The sequence below is a fragment of the Phocoena sinus genome, chromosome 11 (assembly GCF_008692025.1).
Source record: "Phocoena sinus isolate mPhoSin1 chromosome 11, mPhoSin1.pri, whole genome shotgun sequence".
Taxonomy (NCBI): domain Eukaryota; kingdom Metazoa; phylum Chordata; class Mammalia; order Artiodactyla; family Phocoenidae; genus Phocoena; species Phocoena sinus.
In genome coordinates this window covers 79,131,004-79,153,192 of record NC_045773.1, presented here as the reverse complement: position 1 = coordinate 79,153,192, position 22,189 = coordinate 79,131,004, and the positions used below count along the sequence as shown (strand labels likewise).

Genomic DNA, 22,189 nt, shown 5'->3' with positions numbered 1-22,189 from the left:
CACTCCTTGTTGCGGTCCACAGGCCTCTCATTGCGGTGGCTTCTGCTGCAGAGCTCGGGCTCTAGGCGCACAGGCTTCAGTAGTTGTGGCTCACGGGCTCAGTAGTTGTGGCTCGCGGGCTCCAGAGCACAGGCCCAGTAGTTGTGGCGCACGGGCTTAGTTGCTCCACGGCATGTGGGATCTTCCCAGACCAGGGCTTGAACCCATGTCCCCTGCATTGGCAGGCAGACTCTTAACCACTGCGCCACCAGGGAAACCCTCTCCCTTTTTCTTAGTTTCGTGATTCACACGCATTTCTTACCAACATGCTGTCACACTAATCCCATCCAATCCTGTTTCATTTCAAAAGGTCAGAATTTTCATGAAATAAATAATGTATTATCAGTGACAGCCCTCCCCTCTCTGGAGCTCAGGCTTGTGAAGAAGGCTCTGAAAAGGCTCCAGAGTCTGACGTTGGGCAGAAATGCAGCGTGTGGCAGGGCAACCTGGATGAGTCCCAAGAGCGGCATGGTAGGGATATGAAGAAAATTAAATAGGGTCTGTAACAGAGACTAACTGTGGGGGGAGGCGAGGGGAGAGCTCTGCTCTATTTTTTCCTGCTTTAATGCAGTATAACTGACAAATAGAATTGTACAATATTTAAAGTGTATCATGTGCTGTTTGATATACACCGTGAAAGGATTGCCCCCATCAAATTAATTAACACATCCATCATTGCCTTACATACTTTTTTAAAATACAATATAGTGTTATCAACTAGAGTCACCATGTTATACATTAGATCCTCAGACCTTATTTATCCTATAATTGAAAGTTTGTACCCTTTTCCCAATGAGAGCTGTACTTTTTTTTTTTTTTAATTTTTATTGGAGTGTGGTTGCTTTACAATGTTGTGTTAGTTTCTGCTGTACAGCAAAGTGAATCAGCTGTACATATACATATATCCCCTGAGAGCTCTACTTTAGATGGATGGCACGGGAAGGTCACTCTGGGGAAGTGATATATAGGGTGAGACACAAAAGTGAGAAAGAACCAGACATACAAGAAGATGGGCAAAGAGGGGTCCAGGCGGAGGAACCAGAATTTTCAAAGCCTTAGCATGGAAAGCAGTGTCTTTGGTGCACCAAGCCAAAAGAGACATTGCTGGAGAACGGGTGTGCCATGTGGCATGAGAAGGGGCAGCAGACGGCAGATGACACGCTCCTTCAGTCCTGTCAAGGAATTTGGATTTTATTCTAGGTGAAATGGGAATCCAATGTCTGGCTTTCTTCCATAAGATTTTGCCCAGATGATACAGTATTTTGGGAGGTATAGTTTCACACTATAGCTATTTGAAAGCATTGCTTGAACTAAAGAGTAAAATTTATCTGCTTCTGCACCGAAAAAGGATGGAGAGAAAACTGAAAACCAGTCACAGAGTGTGGATTTGCCAAACTAAACTAAATTAGCTTTCTGGGGTTTCATGGATAAGTATGCTGGTATAATTTGTAAAACTTGTCAAATAAATGAATTGTAAATGACATTTAGAAGGACAGGGGTCGAGAATTCCCTGGCGGTCCAGTGGTTAGGACTCAGCACTTTCACTGCTGAGGGCCTGGGTTCAGTCCCTGGTCGGGGAACTAAGATCCCACAAGCCGTGTGGCCAAAACATAAAATAAAATTCTTAAAAAAAAAAAAAAAAAAGGACAGGGGCCAACTAATAAGACTACTATTTACTATTTGCTGGTATAACTCACTGAGAAGGTAAGTGTGGATCAAAACATTTTGATAGAATCATTTAAATATACTCAGGGAGCTACCTGCTTAACCTCACCAAATCATTTCAAAACCTAAAGCAGCCCTGTAATAATGGGAATAACTGCCTCTAATATTGTTTTTGTCTTTGTTTTTTTCTGCGGCATGTGGGCCTCTCACTGCTGTGGCCTCTCTTGTTGCGGAGCACAGGTTCCGGACGCACAGGCTCAGCGGCCATGGCTCACGGGCCCAGCCGCTCCGCGGCATGTGGGATCCTCCCAGACCGGGGCACGAACCCGTGTCCCCTGCATCGGCAGGTGGACCCCCAACCACTGCGCCACCAGGGAAGCCCCTAATATTGTGTTTTATAAATGGATATTTTTTTAGGCCCGTTTGTGTCTACATTACTAAATTTCTGTAAATGTGTGTTTTGGAGCTGTAGTCTTCTGTTTGACCTGTAATATCTTAGCACGTGGAACAAGAATTATTAACCTCCTTTGTGCTATGGACCCTTTGGCAGTATGAGATATACTCCTAAATCAGGAAAATATTAAAAACAGAGAATAAGATACATAGGATTACCAAGGAAACCAATTATATTAAAATATTGCTATTAAAAAAACACATCTGTAGTAGGTAATATATGTACATTTTTGTTTGTTTGTTTTTTCGGTACGCGGGCCTCTCACTGCTGGGGCCTCTCCCGTCGCGGAGCACAGGCTCCGGACACGCAGGCTCAGCGGCCATGGCTCACGGGCCCAGCCGCTCCGCGGCATGTGGAGTCCTCCCGGACCGGGGCACGAACCCGTGTCCCCTGCATCGGCAGGCGTACTCTCAACCACTGTGCCACCAGGGAAGCCCATCTTTTGTTTGTTTATTTTTACATTTTTAAATAAATATTTTAAATAATAAGATCTTCTGACAGGTCTAATAGCTTCTGTAATTTTGAGGTAGAAAAGAGTGCAAACAATAACAAATGGATATTTTTATGCTAAGCTTTCTTGAAACAAAGCTTCCAGTACAAGAATGTATTTGTGGACCTCCCTGGTGGCGCAGTGGTTAAAGAACCTGCTGCCAATGCAAAGAACACGGGTTTGAGCCCTGGTCCGGGAAGATCCCACATGCGTCGGAGCAACTAAACCCGTGCGCCACAACTACTGAGCCTGCACTACGGAGCCCGCGAGCCACAACTACTGAGCCCGTGTGCCATAAATGCTGAAGCCCGCGCACCTAGAGCATGTGCTCCACAGCAAGAGAAGCCACTGCAATCAGAAGCCCGCGCACCACAATGAAGAGTAGCCCTCACTCGCCGCAAATAGAGAAAGCCTGTGCACAGCAACAAAGACCCAAAAATAAATAATAAATTAATTAATTTTTAAAAAAAGAATGTACTTGCGCATTCACACAGATGCTCTATGCACACATACATACATTGTACTTAATTGCGAAGTTCCATATTTTAAAATTCTTTGAGAATTTAAAAACATTAGATAAGGGATAGTTAGGGAGTTTGGGATTGACATCTACACACTGCTATATTTAAAATGGATAACCAACAAGAACCTACTGTATAGCTCAGGGAACTCTGCTCAATGTTATGTGGCAGCCCGGATGGGAGGGGAGTCTGGGGGAGAATGGATACATGCATATGTAGGGCTGAGTCACTTTGCCGTGCACCTGAAACTATCACAACATTGTCAATCGGCTATACTCCAATATAAAATAAAAAGTTTTAAAAAGTAAATTAAAAAAACATTAGATTGATACATAATATGTCATTGGGATTTCTTAGAGAATTGATTTTGCCTAATTTTTTTCCAATATATTTTAAATAAATTACCTTGTTCGCTTATCTAGCTATTATCTGATTGATTGGTGGATTTTATACATTCTTTTACAAAGCCTTATATTCCACTGTCAGAAACAATTTAGTTCCTGGTACCAGTGATCCTTCTGCAAGGAGACCGAAGCACAGACCTTTCCAAATCAGAGCAGCGTGTTCTAGGACAGCATCTTTATGGGAACAAAGCAAACCTCACTTTATGTCATAAGCGGGACATAAAGACTTTCCATAAACCAGAAAATATATATTCAATATCCCTTAGATGGACACAGGAAAATGAACTGTGTACCAGGTTACTAGACTGACTTTCATAGAAAGGAATATCCTTAGTCTTTCTCTTAAATTACCCAAGAATTCACATTACTAAAACCCAATTTCCATGGACAACACAGAATGGAGGCATGATGCCAAGACAATTGGAGACAAAGTTCTAGAATGTAGGCTGAGGATAAAAAAAATAAAGGCATGCAGTTACTGGTCTACTTAATTCCTTTTATTCTTACACACTTTAAACAATGGATTATGCCCTTTAATTTTTTGACTTCAAAGGCACGTTTGAAAGGTGTTTAGACAGTGCCGCATAGACAGTGCCCGCAGGGCTTGAAATCATTAAACCTGAATTCAGAAGGCTCATCTGGGTGGAGCACTGATCACACCCATTCATCCCTAAAGCTGGAGTGAACACAGTTCCAAATCTCATGATTCAGAAGTCACACCAGGGCCTTTAAAGCTTTAATACATTACGAATAACATCCGTTTTTGCTGAGCAATTAAAAGTATTTTTTATGATGGGAAATTTCATACATTTACAAAAATAGAAAGAAGTGTATAAAAAGCCCTATGTACCCATCACCCAGCCACAGCAATTAGCAACAAAATGTCACTCATGTTGCATCTGTATTTCTACCCACTCCCCCTCACAGGTCGGTTAATTTGAAGTAAATCCCAGTATCATATTATTTCATCCATAAATACTTTGACATGAGTGTCTAAAAGATAAAGATCCTTTGGGGAAAACATTCTATAATATTATTATACTTAAAAAATTAACAGTAATTCCCTTATATAAATGTTCAGTCATGGTTCAAATACTCCCGATTGTATCACATTTAAAAAGAATAACTGCTATGTTAGAACGAGAAGCTAAAAAAGGTCTACACATTGCATTCATTTGAAGAATGAATTCATTCTCTTAAATCTCTTTAACCTACAGGCTCCCCCTGCCTCTTTGATTTTCATGCAGTTTACACATTTTCCTATAGAAATATAAAAGTAGAGTCATTTGAAATGTATTAACCACTTGAGCTGGAGAACAGTGCTTCTAAACTTGAATGTACATACAAATTCCCAGGGGTCTTAAAATACAGATTCTGGGGGTAGTGCCTGAGTTGCTACAACCTCCCAGGTGATCTGTATGTTGCTGGTCTGGGGACTACTCTATGAAGAGCAAGTCTGTTGAGTTCCACGTTATAAATATTGCCGATTTTGCTGTACATTCCTGAGGTGCTTCTCTGTTTCCTGTGTTTCCTGTAAGTTGATATCTAGAGGTTTGAATGAATTCCAGGTCAATTATTTTGGCAAGAATTCTTCACAGGTACTGCTGCATGCTTTCTATCGCTTCACACCAGGAGGACCATCGTGTCTGATTGTCCCGCATTTAGTGATGTTAAATATTTAGGGCAGTCAACCCCGATATTTCCACTACAGAGATCCCTATTCGTAGCTTTAGCAGCTATTGACATCATCATCATTCTGATGAATGGTTCTCAACACTGGCTACACAGTAGAATCAAGAGTCCTCTTTGAGATCAATTATATCAGAATCTCTGGGGTGAGGCCCAGGCAGAGAGAGAGAGAGAGAGAGAGAGAGAGAGAGAGAGTGTGTGTGTGTTTGCACACTCGTGTACCTGAATGTGCTTTAAACCCCTCACATGGTTCTAACAGGTATCACGTAGGGTTGAAAAACCACTGGCCATTTTTCATTCTGGTTTCCAAATGGTGATATTCTCAATCGATCCTTTTTTCTTCATTTATTTTGCTGAGCTCTTAATGTGTGGAAGCGCTGGCTTAGAAAATGAGCCAGGTAACAGGCTACAAAATAAATCAGCTCCCATTCACACCATGAAGACACTCCTCGTCCTCCCAAAGCCACCCCTTACCCTCCCCACAGCCCTCCTTGCTTTCAGGGACCCCCCTCCCCAGGTACCTCAAGCTGTCCAGAGCCTATCACTCCACCAGGTCTCCCCCTATCATGCCCCATCAACCTCTCAAGGCTATCTTGGGGAGGTGGGGATGGGCTTCTAATTTCTATACTATTTTACCTTCTTCAAAATGAGCATGGGTTATGTTTCTAAAAAACATTTTCATTTTCAGAAGAAAAGGAAAATGTGAAAAGACCCACTTTTTCTAACTCTGCACTTTTGCTTTAAATCCCCATGAGTCATTGAAAATCCTCTCGATTGACGTCTTTGGGCTACAGATGCCAGCATTAAAATACAGAGATGACTGTAATTTGGAAAGTGAAAAACCTCAGCATCCCCTAATCTCACCCCATTTCACCAGTCAAGGCTTGTCCTGGAAGGAGGATGATCTGCAAGTAGATAAAAAGAGAAAAATCTGAAAACCTACAATCTTGCCACCTGTCACAGGAGGAAAGCTGGTCAGAATCTTATTCTTCTATCTTCCTGGCTTCATCACTCTCATCCTCTTTCTCTATTTTAAAAATATATCAGTTATTTAGGGCTTCCCTGGTGGCGCAGTGGTTGAGAGTCCACCTGCCGATGCAGGGGACACGGGTTCGTGCCCCGGTCCGGGAAGATCCCACATGCCGTGGAGCGGCTGGGCCCGTGAGCCATGGCCGCTGAGCCTAAGCGTCTGGAGCCTGTGCTCTGCAGCGGGAGAGGCCGCGGCAGTGAGAGGCCTGCGTACCGCAAAAAAAAATAATAATGAAATAGTAATAATTGAACACTTAACATGTTAAAGATGATTTGAGTATCAGAGAGGACACTAAAATGAGAGGAACAGGTTTAAAACAGAAGTTCTTTTATTTTTATACTGAATACATTCTGTTGGTACAGAGTGTGCTGAGGATGAAGTATTTTAAAGAAAGAAAAAACACTGGTAGCAATACAATTAAAATGGAAAAAAAATAATTTAAAATATAACACAAATGACAAATAGGTACATTAGCATTCTGTGAAGCCCACTTAGGGCATTCCATCATCTGTAGGTTGTAGTTTAATTTAAGCTTATTTCAGACATGAGTATTTGGAACTGTCAAAAAAAAAAAAAAAACCCCAAACCAAACAAAACCACATGACACAGCAAATCAGTGTATCATGATTTATTAAATACCTTTAATGAAACCAGTACCTGACAATCAGAAAACAGTTAAACCATTTGTTTAAAAAAAAAAAAATTCCCTCAAACCAGTGTCCATATCAGAGTTGACAGTGTTTCTTTTGCAGTTTCTACCGTAAAATAAGACCACGGTGAACATTCCGTATTGGAATTTATCTTTTCAGTACAAAGAGTAGGCTCTGCCCATTACAGCAGAACGACTCAAATTTAGTTTTCAGTTCCTGCGGATTCTCAGAGCAGCAGTAAGACAAGTCTCAGGATCGTCATGAGGCTAGATTAAAACAAAAGACAGGCAAGGGGAGGGTGACCCAGGAGGTGTGAGGCGGAAGGGTCGCGCGTTCACCTAACCCATGTGGCACTGAACCCTGGCTCCCAGCGCTCTGCCCTGCTTCTACTTCCTGGGGCAGGGGTGACCTCACCATCCCTGGATCCCTGTACTTGAACTTCCAGACGTGACTGAATTAAAAATGTTCACTGAATGAAGGAGGAAAATCAGAACTCACTGTTCTGAAAATCTGGGATGAACCTTTGTGAGAGAAAGGTTTGGAAAGAAACACAAAACTTTCAAAAACGAGTAAAGGCAAACAACTTGAAAAACTAATCAAGGGGTGATTTGGGGATGTCATAATTACAATCTCAGCTTCTTTCCACGTTTGGGGTCTTGTCTTCTTGACCTATAAACCCTACTTCTGACCCCTTCCACCACCAAGTATCATTATTAGAACAGGGCTATCATTAGAAAGCAGTCTTTATAATCACACTTTCATTCCCAAATCATAAACATTATATCCAGCCACACTAGAAAATTCTATTGAAAAATAGAAAGGAGAAAATTACCCATTGCATTACCACCTAGAGATTACTAACAATTTGAAATATTACTTCCTATCTTGTTTTTATATACCCAGACTTTTAAAAAATTGAGATCATGCTATATTTGCTTGTTTATTCTGTTTTCATTTCCTATTATGTCAATATTTTCTAATGACACTAAACAGCTTTTGAAAACGTGACATGTAATGCTTGCTCAATATTCCATTAAGTGGACAAAACACCTATTGAACCATTTCCTTACTGGTGAATTTTCAAGCTGTTTCTAATTTTTCAGTTGATCATGTTTTCCACTAGAAATAAACTTGCAATAAACATCAGTCTTTGTATACATCTCATTATTTCTTTGGAATAAATTCCAAAAAGTGAAAACGTACATCAAAGAAAATGAACATGTCGATAGCTGTCAACATATAAACGCAGCTTCCAAAGAATTCAAAATGTTAAGTACAAATTTTTACTTGGTAATGTGCTTAATCTCATGGATAGAATTACTGAGATTAAGAGAAACGTGAAGCTCCCTATTTATCTTTTTAAAAAATATTAAGTTTTCTCCCTTAAAATTTCAAAGTAACTGCAAGACTTTCACTTTGTCCAACTCTCTAAGAGAGATTATCAGATTTAAATGAATACCTTTACTGTCTCAGACAGGTAAATCCTCAGAAAAAATGAGGCTGAATTGAATTCCTTATTCTGAAAAAGGTAACTGTGTACATGTGACCAGATAGCACAGCAACGCTAAGTGTATTTGATAAAAATGCTCACTCGCACATAAATGTCAACGATTGGATGATATTTTAAGGTTTTATAATCATGCTGATTGTAATAAAAATTACTTTGACCTTTTAAGTTAAAACTGACTTTTGCCAAAAATTCAGCACTTCAAAATGACGGCAGAGGAAAGAATAGATCAAAATAAGTTTTTCTTACCTTAAACCTGCAACCAGCCCAGCTGGCATGATTTTCTTGGATCTCTTAAACCTCACACCCATTATGGTGGCCAGGAAGAAAGCTGTAACTAAAAACCAAACCGGTGCGTGAACCAGCGTTTCAAACATGTTATCAGTGCTTGCTTGGGGGAAAAATGGATTTCATTTCAGCTTTCTAATATGACAACTATTATGTATTGGTACTGAGTTGCTATTTTCTTGAAAAGATAAAGTGCTCTATTAAAACACTTTACAAAATAGCTTATCAAAATGGTTTCTGAGGAAACAAGCACGTTAAAATCCATTCCTGAAATATCTTCAAAAGGAAAAGTCTTTTTCTAACTTAATTTCTATTTATAGAACACTCCTGGGAAGGTCAGGACTGTGTCTTATTCAAGTTTCCTTAGGAACACTAGGCAGTATACCTGGACCCACAAGAGACAGCCAATAAATGTTTAGTTAGCTGAATGGAAGGAAAAGAAATCAGTTTCTAAAGTAAATCTTTAAAGTAAGACCTGATTAATAAAATAATCCTAAGAAAAGGCTGACTGTTTTTATTTTATAGCATTCCATTTTGGAAATTTGATGCCTGAAGAGTACATAAAAACAGCCTAATAATATTAAACTCAGAGCATTATACCAGCCTTTTAGAAGCTAAACCAGCATGATGAGAGAAGCAGTTTTATGGAAGAGATTAGGGCACTGATGTCACAATTTAAGAACTTTCAAGGAAAAATCACTTGCTGATATAAAAAACATGACTGACAATAAACATACATTAACTATTTAAATGCATATGCCTAAAAGCCCTATATATATACATACATATATATGTGTGTATATATATATATATTTTGCCCATATATTTTTATCTTCTGACATAATGTCATTATTAAAAATATCCCTTGCTCCTATTTAAAATAAGGGGAAAAAATCCCACTTAATCTCTTCCTCTCCCTCAAACAAAGAACTGGTACAATTTGTCTTCCTTTGTATTTTCTTCCACGCCCACCAGGGCACTCTGAATAATCATCAAGTTAAACAGAGACCATTTCCTTAGTGTAGTTTTCCAGACCTTCCCTGTATTTGTCTTTCAACCCAGACAGAAGAAAGCCAAGCATCCTGGGGCTTTAAACACACACAGGTTTTTTCCATTTTCCCTGTGGACATTCTCCTACTATAAGCCCAACAAGGGAAGAAGCTAAAAGAGTCAGCCTTGCTTTTCTAAATCTTAAGGCAAAGTGGGGGACCTAAAAGCTGTTCGTGAATTAAATAAAATAATGCAAGGCTGTCTCTTTTTAGATATTTTCACAGTAACACAAACTATGCTAATATGCGTTCAGGAGCATTAGCAGAAAATCCAGACATAATTCCTTGCTTTTTCTAATTTTATTTTATTTTTCTAGTAACAAGTTTTATAGAAATATTCTTCTGAGCTGGAAGGCCTGGCAGCAACATCATTATTTTTGATCAGGTCTGTGTAGAAAGGAACAAGAACAGTGTTCTGTCTCCACACATGCATATGCCCACCTGCCATGTCACCAGTATCTTCTAGTACACCGAGGCTAGGTATCAAAAAATTATCCCCAAGCTTTGATTCTCCGTAACTGGGAAAAACGCCTTACTCACACAGGGACAATTTTACGTCTCGCTTGTCATTGGAGACACGGTAAGCTCCACAGCCAGCCAAAAATCCAACAGAAAGACCAGCAATCAAAGACAGAACACCACCTGGTGAAAAAAAGTACGGGCTCAGAGAGAGAATCCCCAAATGAAAGGTATACCTTCATCACTCCACATGTGGAAAAATGCATTTCTTCTTGGGCACTGTAATTAGACAAAGCCAAGTTAGGTATCGGCTATCCATGGACAGTTTCTAAGACATGACTGTTTCATGCTGAACCCCAAATGCGAGGCAGAGGAACCCCAGGTACATAGCAATGGGAGGGGTAGGTATGGTGATAAAGCCTGCCTGCAGTATTGCTTCTGACAGTGACTGCACGGTCTTGGACAATTACCTGACTTGTTTACGCCCCTCTTTTATTCCCCCTGTTCTCCTTGCCTCCATTTTTTTTACTGAGGTTGTGATGATAAAAATAAGATGAAATGATATTTTCAGCTCATGGAGGTAGAGAGGGGGGCCTATTCAAACCAAGCGATGGTTCTGTCCTGAATAATTAACAAACCTTCCAGCCTCAACACATCAGGACTCAGGGATGGACTGTGACCACAGAGTAACAGGAAGGACCTGGTCACTGATGCAGCCAGCCAGCCACCAATCCACCCCCTCCCCCACCCAGCGCCCGCCCTGCTCAGCGCTGCCTGGGGCACTGTAATAGACTCGAGCACTGCAGGGTGCACGTGCCAGTGCCACTGTCACCAACACACAGAGTCCCCACTTCCGGGCACTCAATCTATTTAGAAGCTGATCGGATTGGAATCCCTAGGGTCAAGGCATCTCTGGGGTTTTTTGTTTTTTGTATTTTTTTAGATTTAAATTTATTTTTTATTTTTATATTGAAGTATAGTTGATTTACAGGGTTGTGTTAGTTTCCGGTGTACAGCAAAGTGATTCAGTTGTAAGGTATCTGTGTTTTAAACAGCTACAGGAAAGTCAGATTGCAGCAGGGTTAAGAACCACCCTTAAATTCAGATCGCAGCACCTCCCACACCAAAACACACAACCCATCCAGAACAAGAAGCCACATGCACTAGGTTGTAGTCTAATTCTACAGGCAACAAGTGAAGGAGGATGCCTGATAACGGAAGTATTCCTCTCCTCCCACACCCTCCAGCAGCCCCAACACACGCACGCACGCGCGCGCACACACACACACACACACACACACACACACACTCTCACTCACTCTCACTCACTCTCTCTCTCTCTCTCTCTCTCTCTCTCTCCCCTTTTCCTACCCTTTGAAAAACCGCTAACGAAGGAAGTAACCCTGATAACCATATAGACCTGAAACTCAAGTCACCAATATAACACTCTTCGAAATATAACTTCATTTCTTAAAAACATAAGAAGCAAATATGAGACACCATAACTGCAAACGCTTTTACCTTAAAACAAAGCAAAATAGAAAACTTGATCTTTCATTTTTCTCCATGAAAATCCTTCAATTTATCAACTGGGTGTTTTTTTCCATCTTTGCACAGACATGAAGAAACCACTTCAGATATGATATCTAAGTAATTTTCCTGTGCAACACACAGTATCAACATAATTCAGTTTTTTGACACTATGAGTATATAAACAAACCAAAAACCTCATTTGACAATGAGTGAGTAGCCCTGAAGAGGGTAAGTCAATTAATTATGCAATTGATATTAACAGGTAAAGGGAGACCCAGATGCCCAGGCTCTGGAATGACAGGCTCTGTCCACCCAGCCCCATGGAACCCCCATCCTTCCGAGAATCCCACCCACCACGTGATTCTTAGCTTTTCGTCCTATTTACAGACCCTCAGACAATCCTAGCACAACCACCAACCTCCCACCAGGTCGCTTATTAGCTTCTTGTCCTGCTTACAGACCCTCAGATGATCCTAGCACAATGACCAACCTCTCTTTGATGAAAAATCTGGTTTGGGCTCACCTCTCCGCTTATATCCCAAAATGCTTCCGAATGTCACCAGGGCTGCATAACCGAAACCAATCAGGTCCATTGGCAAGGTTCAAGTCTAAAGCAAGGTGGAAGAGACATATTTTACAAGATAAGACTCTGGGGGAGCAAATGTGTATAAAAATGATATGCATTCCACAGAGTTACAGAAATGAATTTCTCTAACCTACTAAGAAAAGGGCAGCTAGATCTTCACTTCTCCCAGCACTCAGCTGCTGTCCCGCCACCCTCATCACTCTCAAGAACGCTCAGGGCGACACCTGAGGCTGATTCTCCTTCCTTATCTTCAAGACTTGCTGTTCCCTCAGCTGCGTACTCCCTTCCACTTCCCCAGGAGGACTTCTGCTCTGGTTAGCCGGGTCTCGTCACAGGGCCGTGATGCTGCCACCTCCGCTTTGCACTCCCGTGCCTGGAATGTTCCCCCACTCCCCCATATCCATCCCAGCCGCCCTCTACACCCCATCTCCCTCTGAACCTGCTCCCCTTGTCAGCCGCCCCACAAGCTCCTTAACCACTCCTACCTGCACCATCCACCTGGTCTGCAGCATCTGCTCTTCTTCCTCTAAATTCCCTGATCTCAGCAACTCCACCTTATAATTCTTTCTTTCGTATTTGTACAGATATTTGTCCCCCCTCCTCCTCACATCGAAAAACAGGAAAGGGGTAATGTGGACGTTTGCTTGTTGACTGAAACAAAGATTTCCTTTCTGGTTTTTTTTTTTTTTTTTTTGGCTGAGCACGCAAGACCTTAGTTCCCTGACCAGGGATCAAACCCATGCCCCCTGCACTGGGAGCGCTGATGGAGTCTAAACCACTGGACCGCCAGGGAGTCCCCAAAGATTCCCTTTCAACATGTGCTTTGCACTAGCTTGGTTATGAGACAGCTCTCCTGTGGTGGCAGAGATGCCCACGCTTGGTCCATGGTAAACCATTAAAGGGTACAATGCAGCCCTGGCACGAAGTTAACTGAGTGACCATGACATTCTGCAGGCAACACAGCAGCAGCTGAAACATCCAGGGGCTGGAAGTTCTAAGAAGCTCCACTGAAATCCTGCCTGGGATTCTCTAAGATGTAGGAGAAAGTGTGCTAGCTACAGGCTGGAGACATGGGTTCTGGTCACTAGCGGCTGCTGGGCCCTGGACCACCCCCCATCCCTAAGAACAACTCCCCCAAAGTGAGGGAAATAGACAAGATAAGCTCTAAGGTTCTTGCAGCTTTTTAAATTCTAAGATTCCTGGTGGTGATGGCACATCTTAAGTTTTTTACATCTCTATTTCCTCCCTGGAGAAAGTAGTTCTTTGTATCTACGAGGAATGGTATATGAGAATTCTTTGTATTTTCACAATTTTCTCACTGCTGCCATTCAGGTTAACCTGGTCTTTAATTCTCTGTAGCAACTGGTAACAAACTGACCCAGAAGAATGGAAAAGGGGTCTTGAGTTGATCTCAGAGAGTAAGCTAGCACTTAACTGTGAGGAAAGGTCTGGGGAGGGAGCCCAAGGCACAGGAGGAGGTGATGGCACTGAAAAGGAGGCAATGATGGAAAATCCTCAATGTCTGTGGCACAAAGAATTAAAACAGGATAGTTGCCGATGCCCAAGAAGTTGTCCAGTGGGATTGAACATATAGGAAGGAAGGACCTGTGTTCAAAAACCATTTGTTGACTGAATGATGGATAAACAAATAATGAGGATGATGTTTCTGAGCAATCACCATGTGCCAGGCACCACTCTAAGGCCTTACATGTAACAACCTATTTAATTATCACCACAACCCTACGAGGTAAGTACTATCCCCATTGTTATCCCCATTTCCCAGATGAGGTGACTGAAGCACAGAGAAGGCAAGCAGCAGCCCCGAGGTCACACAGCAGAACCAAGATTTCAGACTCAGAGAAGTCCCATTCCTAACCAGTAGTACCTCTGAAAACTGAGTTAGCTGCTGAAAGAATGAATGTGAAAGTGAGCCTGAGGTTCCTCAGAGTTTTGAATTCTGGATTAAGTAATTCTGCTTGGCCTCAGAGCTTAGCCCACGCTGCACCGTCTTCCACCTGGTGACCTACCATCTTCAGCCCTATGAGAGCTTCATGTCCAGTCCTACTTCCTGTCTTTCTCAAAGAGCTCATCACATTCCAAAATGCATGCTTGGACTTCAGTAGCATGTGATGTTAGGCAAGTTCCTTAATCTCTGTACCTCAGTTTCTCCATCTGTAAAATAGGGATAATAAAAATATCTACCACACAGAGCTGTTGTGGTGATGAAATGAGTTAATGCTATAAGGCACTCAGAACCGTGCCTGGCACACAATGAACACCCAACGAATACCAACTGCTCATATAATGATTCCTCTCTTTCACACTTATATACATTTTTAAGCTTGACATAAACAAGGGCAATACTATTTCAGCACAGCGAGAAATCAACTGAGGTAGGGTGGATTCATGATGCTGGCATTCATAGACTCAAACCATAATAGTACAACCTGCACTTATACCAAATTCCATCAACGACTTTTTCTTGGGCATCTTCTGTGTGCAGGCAGCAGGAAGGGATGGAAAGCCCCACTGATGGACATGGTTCTGGTATGCCAGGACTTCCAGTGCAGCACCATGGAGGTGGCAGCTGCGTGAGGGAGCCCTCAGGAGGAGAGGCACAGGCAGCGCAACCAGGAGCTGCACCTACTGAGGCTTGGAGCCTAAAGGAAAATTCCTCCAGGAAGCAGGGACCCAGCTGAGGTCACGGGGAGGGCAGGAGTAAACCAAGGGAGGAGGGTGGCAAGGAAGCACATGTCCTAGGCAGAAGGGAGACATGTGCAAAGGCCTGGTGGCACGAGAAAGCATGGCATGGTTTCAAAATGGAGACAAGTGCAAGGGGTGTGAAAGTGGGGGGGGGCGGGGCTGGTGAGCAAGGGCCAGATCACCCCTGGAAGCCCCGTAAAGGGAGTCTGGTGAAGACAGGCTGGGAGGCAGTAGGCCAAGCAAGGGATGATGGTGGCCTGGCCTGGAGAAATGAGGGTGGAACGAGGTTGACTCAACAAGCCCAGGTGTGGGGAGGGAGCAGGGGGGATAAGCCTCTGGCTTGGACCACTAGAGAAGAGGGGAGCCTTGATGCTGTTCCCTGAGACAGGGAACAATGGAACAGCAGCAGGTGTGTGGTGGGGGCAGGAGTGGGGGTGCCCTGGAATGATGGAGCCCAACTTAAACATAATCAGTCTGAGATGCCCAACACACAGTCAGGAAGCACCCTTCCACAGAGATGAATCTTATGAGAGAGATCACTCCTCATCAGGTAGTAATTGAGGGACCTAATTCTCTCCTTAAGTTAATCACCTGGGGGTGGAAGCCTGGTTCTTCTCCCTCCTCCGAGTCCCCCAGTTCTTCCTCTGACCCTCTCTTGGGGCCGCATCCCTTCTACCTGGTGTAGACTTACTTCCCGTGAGCTTCTCTCTCCTCTGGGCCAGTCAAGCTCCTTGAGGACTAAGCTCAGGTTCAATTCATCTCGTCTTCCTCACAGCACCAAGCCCACTACTGAGCACTTAGGCAGGTGCTTAGTAAATGCCTGCTGAGTGAATGAGTATGTGAACCAAAGGAATAACTTCTGCCTTAAGACATTCCGTAACTGACCTACCCTCGGTATAGCTCTAGTGCCAGGAAAAAGCCCTTCATCGCCTTAGTGAACTGAGTGTTGTTCTAAGGAGGCAAAATAAATCTATTCTCAATCCTTGTAAGAAGTTTCGTGCTTACAGCGAAAATTCAAACAAAAGGCAATCAGCTCTGGTGCTTCTTTTCCGTGGCAGGACCGTATGTCCTGCTCAGAATCACACAGGAAAGCCAGAGGCTGCGTTAACAAGGGCGGGATGGGCGTGGGTACGAGGTATCACGTGTTCCCATCGCAAACGCTACGCCCAGCCCTTGGAAAGGCCAGAAAGCATCTTGGGTGCAATGCAGCAAAATGATTTACTGCACAACGCACAAAACCAGATGAAGGGGCCCTGCCTTGCCCTTAGCCCTCCAAAATTTGGGGAAACCACTAAGAGATTTCCCGTAAGCTATTATATAAAAAGCATTTTCACACGCTGAGTATCAATAATTACCTACCTTTGAACTCCTTGAGGCTCGAAAGACACATTTTCGAGTGAAGTCTGGGTGGTGCTGGGAAGGTTTAAAACCCTGCCAAGCATTTCTAGATGGTCCAAGAGCCCCACCCTCTTCCCCATCTCTCCTTAGCTCTAGGAAGGTAGGAAGGAGAACAGGTGGGAGATTCAGGACCGCGGAAGGAAGGAACTCCGGCAATTCCCAGGAGGAGGAGAAAAGCGATTCCCCGGGAGAACAGACTCCACCCCCTGCAAAATCCTCCCAAGGTTCTCTGCGTCTTTAACTGCCTATTTCTGCACCGCTGCATGAAAATTACGGGCAGGAAAGTCTCGATTGCGAGATGTACAGCTCACCTGCAGCCCCGAGCTGTCTCCGCGGCTGAAAAGAGCAAAGTCGGGAGCTAGGTGCGGGAAAACTTCGTACCTGAAGAAGGGAAGCTGACCCCGCCGGCTGCGCCTTCTACTCTGCGCGTTACCTCCCAGTACTGGGTGGGGCCGCTGATTCCGGCAGGCACCGCCCCCGCCCCTCGGGCGCGCATGCGCGGCACTCCTTCCACTGCAGCTCAGCCCTGCCCCGCCCACGCCCGCCGGGCGCCGTGGAGGTTAGTCGGCTCTACCACCTATAACGCCTGTACTGTAGCATCCCAGGCGGCGGCCACACCTGGGCACTCGCTCCGGACCTGGCCACTCGCTTCGGCGACCCGGCTTTTGGTCCTGGCCCTGATCCCGGGACTCGGGTCTGGTGCCTCCTGCCGGACGGACCTGGAGTGACATGCATTCGCAAGGAGTGGGCCTGGGTGTACCAGGGATTCCAGATGGCGAAAGATTTTTAACCGTTGAAGAAGTTCCTTCAATATTTAAGGGACGTGTGTGGGACCTCTCCAGCAACCCGGGCCTTTTAGATACTTTCCACCAGATTGTCCCCATTTTCAGCGGAGGGAGGTAAGGTTCAGAGAGGCGAAGGGATTTCGTTGTCCACAGACTCAACTCCACAGGGTGCAAAGGCTAGAGCCCGAGTTTGTCTGGTTTCAAAGCCCGAGCACCCTTTATTACACCGCACCATCTACGAAGGCATCTAGATGTGGTGGGGAGACCAGGATCCCGGTTTCATACTTCAAGCCCAGGATTTGCTGGACTTAAGTACCTGAAGGGGAAAGGTACAGAGTGCCAGAATTGAAAGGCACTTTAAATCATCTTTCGTTCCAGAATAATACGTTCTCAGGGATGAACCTTAAATTGATCTGGAATCCTGCATCCTGGCTACAACTTCTCATCTCACTCCAGTTTTGCCTTCCAGGCCACTGACAGTAACTCCAACCCTCTTCCTTATATAATAGCTCTTCAGAGATTTGAAGAAGGCTGTCATCTAGGGCTTATCAAGCAGCTCTAGGGGTGCCGTGGGGCTGGGAATAATAGAATTTCTTAAAATTAATAAAGAAAGAAATCTTAAGAATATATCTTATATCTTGTGAAATTTGCTGAACCTATTCCTTGTGTTTAAAAGTGCTTCAAGGAAGCAATGAGACTATCTAAGATGAGAAGTCTAAGGTGGGCATAAGGAAATAGGGTTCTGGGAGATTCACAGGAGAGTTGATGGCAGGTGCCAGAATGTGGATGGAGGAAGTGGTATCCTGAACTTTGGCTCCGGGTTCTCCCAGCTCTCCTTCTCATCCCCTTCTTTAACCATCCTTACCTCAGGGCATGCTGGTACCTTTGTGGGTGCATGCTCTCACTCTGTCTCTCTCTCTCTCTCTCCCCCCACCTCCCCACAGACTCCCAGGACACTTTCCCTAACCTGAATAAAACCAAAATCCCTCTTGGGATGCCTCAGTGTCTTTAACTAATATGAACCCCCCCCCAAGTAAATAACTTTCCCCGGACCCCAGTGCCTGGATTTATAAGATGCTGAGATCCCTTCCACCCCATCACTGAGGTCTTAGAGACTGAAAACAGCCTCACGGTATTCCTACTCAAGGCGTTTTCACCCAAATCGAAAAGAGCAAGGTGAACAACATGCGGGAACAGGAAGGTTCTTAGGCAAAAGGGCCACTGTCCTCTCAACTCACACGCCTCCAGCTGACACCTCCTCCGTCTAATGGGAAGATAGAGCACAAGACGAGAGTGCAGTAAAGCCTATTCACCTCCACCTCTTTGTAAAGCTGTCTGCTCATGATCCACAGCATATTCTTTTTTTTTTTTTTTTTTTTTTGTGGTACGCGGGCCTCTCACTGTTGTGGCCTCTCCCGTTGTGGAGCACAGGCTCCGGCCATGGCTCACGGGCCCAGCCGCTCTGCGGCATGTGGGATCTTCCCGGACCAGGGCACGAACCTGTGTCCCCTGCATCGGCAGACAGACTCTCAACCACTGCGCCACCAAGGAAGCCCCACAGCATATTCTTAACTTCCAATGTGCCATCAACCCTTGGGCAGTCTGGACAAATGTACAAGATAAAGTATGTAGGATTGACAAGGAAGCCAGTTTTATTGAAATAAAGTTATCAAAATATTAAACGTTTAAATCTGCGATATAAGATGTGCTTCATTATTAAATTATGAGATCTAGAAGTGGGTTTTAATAATTACCATAATTTCCAAGTAGTTGTGCACATAAACAATACTCTGAGGTGTCTGTAACGTGAATATCTGTGATTCCTGGGGATGACAGTCACAGGTTCTAGCACTGCTGTGGTTTGCTGCCAATTTTCATAATGGAAAGAAATGCTAAATTTTACTTAGACGTTGGTGAGTACAGAAACTTCTTTTTCCCATCCAAGTTCTCAGATCTTCTGATTTCTATCCTCAGGCTTCCTTGGATTTGCAGAACTCCCAGTCTCTAGCGATGCAGGGTTTCCTAAGTTGTATTTGGTGGACTTGGATAAAGGGAAGGCAAGGCTGAGAGCCCAGGCAGGACCTCCAAGGACGTCTGCGCCTCAGCGAGTGATCTGGGATCCTCAGCCTGGTCCTCATTTTCAAATGTTCAGAAACTCAGTTTATATCCATTCTTCCAGGGCCACCCTGGCTTTGGAAGATTGATTCATAAAAACCAAAGTCACAAGGGACTTACTGATTTTTAAGCAAACAAACAAACAAAGCCTGTTTCAGGTCCTCGATTCTTCTCTTCAGATCCCACACGATTACTTACCATTTACGCCTCTCTCTGCTCATCAGTCCAGAATGAGACAGGCAAGTGCCTCCAAAGCAACCAAACAATGTACATTTGTGCTATCTGACGAATATGCGGGTAGAGGAGCTAAGTCTAGTTTGTACTTGGGCAAAATACCAACAGCCTTTTGTTTTATGATTTCGGCAGTTTCATTCAAATCCGCATAGGAATCCAGAAGACGATCTGAAACTCCATTTTTCAAGTCAAAGTACCTGAGAGCTAGAAAGAACATTTTTTTGTTGCCATGATTTGGTGCATGGCTTGCAGCTGATATACTATAGAAAGCATGATGGTTGGTGAGAGATGACAAAATCAGCTCTACACTGTAAGGGACCGACACACCTGTTATCAAAATTTCTCCTTTTGTTTGCCCACAGAATATTTTGGTCACAACCTCTGAATCAGGAAAAGTGACCTTACTCAGTTTCATAGAACAATCAAGGCAGCCATAGGACAAGGCATGTCTGTCTGTGTAGGACGCCCATGCTAATTCACCAGCTGCTACTTTTGGGTGAATGCTGATTTCATTTCCCAAAAAGACACCACCTTTGGCTGGTTTGGAGGCACTTGCCTGTCTCATTCTGGACTTGTAAGATTGTCTCGAAATGCGCTTTCACATCCCGTTCTGCACCATGCCCAATCCCAAATTCTTTCCCGTACGGTGTGCAGGATGCTCTGTGTGGGTTATTTACGTCCCTGGTCCAGTTGTATGTGTCCTTACATTTGTCGTTAAAATAACACAGTCGTTTAGCCTTCTTTTTTGGTGATGGGAATCATGCTTGCGTTAGCAGTATAAACGTTCTCATTTTCATTATCTGACCTCTTAGAAAACATGGTTACAGTTCTCACAGTGTTTAAAAAAAAAAAAAATTAAACTAGCACTCTTCTGATACAAAGCACAACAGTTAATCCCCAGGCTGGTATCACAGCTCGTGCCACCAACGAACAATTTTCTGAAACGGTCGGGTGAGACACATGGCCACAATAAGTCTTAACAAGGAAGCCATGAGCCTTGAATGTCTTACTAGAAATCCATGAGCTAAGGTAGGGCGAGATCGCCGAAAGCTTTCACTGGAAGGATTACAAATAAAGCCACCATCCAGCAGCAAAAGTACACTCCCACGCACCCTAAGTATGAAAGATTGTACCTTGGAAAGACGTTAACAAATTTATACCACCTCCTTACTGAGATCTCAACTCCACAGCCCCTCCAGGCTGGGAGGGGAAAGAAAGGGCAACCTGGCCACAGCGGAGGCCACAACTGGAAGACACCCTCCTATCAAGCGCTATCATCAATCTCTATCTTCCCCTGTACCCAGATGTTGCTGTCAAGGAACTTGGCCTTCCTGGGGCAGAGACTGCGGTCACACAGCGAGTCTGTTCCCAGCGGGAGGGGAGGATGGAGGCCCTGGGTAGGGCGCGGCCGGACCTGGCTCAGACCCAGTCCGAGATCACACCTTGCTCCCGGCCACCTACCCTCTGGGCCAGGCGGTTTGGGGACTGCGCCCAAAGCCACCCAGCGACTCCCGCCCACTCCCCAGCCCCCACCCGCTCCCTCCTCGCTCTTGCCGGGTTCTCGGGGCGGGTTCTGGAGGCGGCCCCGTGCCTGTTCTCGGCCAGGCGCGTCGTCTCCACGGGCTGCTCGCCTTCACCTGCTTCTGACGCGCAGGTCAGACCCTTTTGGCCCCGCCCCGCCGAGGACGCCGCGGAGACCGCTGGTGGGCAACCGCCACGCGCTCGACAACTAGCTCAAGCATCTTTACGCGAGCGTTTCGGAGCGACCGTTTATAAGGCCCAAGTCCGCTGGGGCGGGCCCACTTCTCCTAAAGCGCATGCTCATTGGCTGAACCCGCCTGACACTCAGCCCTGGGCCGGCGTCCTGTTGACCCTGACGGCGACCTCTCAGAATCCTGGGAAGTTTGGCGTCTTCGAAGGCAGCGGAGCCGGGGCGCCTCAGAGGGTTCCCGAGGGCCGTGGAGCCTGCGGAGGCTACCTCCGCCGGTTGACGCCTCAGCCTTCGCCCCGCGCGCCGGTCTCGGGCTTCACGGAAATGAAAACAAGCCAAGAGTAAAACAAAACCAGTACAAATCCCCAAGTCAAAGCAGCTACAATCAAATTCAAGGAAAGCAAAGGTAAATGAGTTTTCTCAGTATAATTAAGCAAGAGTCATTTTTTGGCAGAGGCAAAGTAAACAACTGAATTTCGAGGGGGTGAATTCAAGAAAAGGTGAAACGGGAATCTAACTTCAGTTATAGGATATTTATACCGATTTCTTTTTAGACCTTGATAAGCAGAAGTTCGCTGTCAAAGAATCCAGCTTTTCTTATTTGGTTGCCTTTCCTACAAACGGCAGCAGGGGGCACTAGATGCTCTAGTTTCATTCAGGTAGGCGAGGTGTTTTAAACCTTGTTAGAGTTATTATCAAACTCCAAATGGTTTCCTCTTAGAAAACAGGGCGGTGGTCTGACTAAAAGGATGTAGGAGGACTTCCCTGGTGGCGCAGTAGTTAAGAATCCACCTGCCAATACAGGGGACACAGGTTCGAGCCCTGGTCTGGAAAGATCCCACGTGCCGCGGAGAAGCTAAGTCCGTGAGCCACAACTAC

The 22,189-nt window shown here is 44.6% G+C and overlaps 1 protein-coding gene across 14 annotated transcripts; it reads right to left on the bottom strand.

The window, feature by feature from the left end:
• Positions 1-6,903: 6,903 nt before the first annotated feature.
• Positions 6,904-16,911, bottom strand: TMEM14A (transmembrane protein 14A). 14 transcript variants are annotated; one of them, XM_032649747.1, is made up of 7 exons: positions 16,847-16,905; positions 13,800-13,886; positions 12,302-12,386; positions 10,327-10,428; positions 8,699-8,786; positions 7,441-7,480; positions 6,904-7,208 (listed from the first exon to the last, which is right to left on the bottom strand). In XM_032649747.1, the coding sequence occupies exons 3-7, from the start codon at positions 12,369-12,371 to the stop codon at positions 7,152-7,154; spliced, it is 357 nt and encodes a 118-aa protein (XP_032505638.1). In that variant the 5' UTR covers positions 12,372-12,386; positions 13,800-13,886; positions 16,847-16,905; the 3' UTR covers positions 6,904-7,151. The 14 variants fall into 14 exon arrangements, with proteins under 14 accessions (XP_032505638.1, XP_032505637.1, XP_032505639.1 ...); XM_032649746.1 differs by having other exon boundaries at positions 16,777-16,902; XM_032649748.1 differs by having other exon boundaries at positions 13,800-13,851; positions 16,777-16,902.
• Between the last annotated feature and the right edge of the window lie 5,278 nt (positions 16,912-22,189).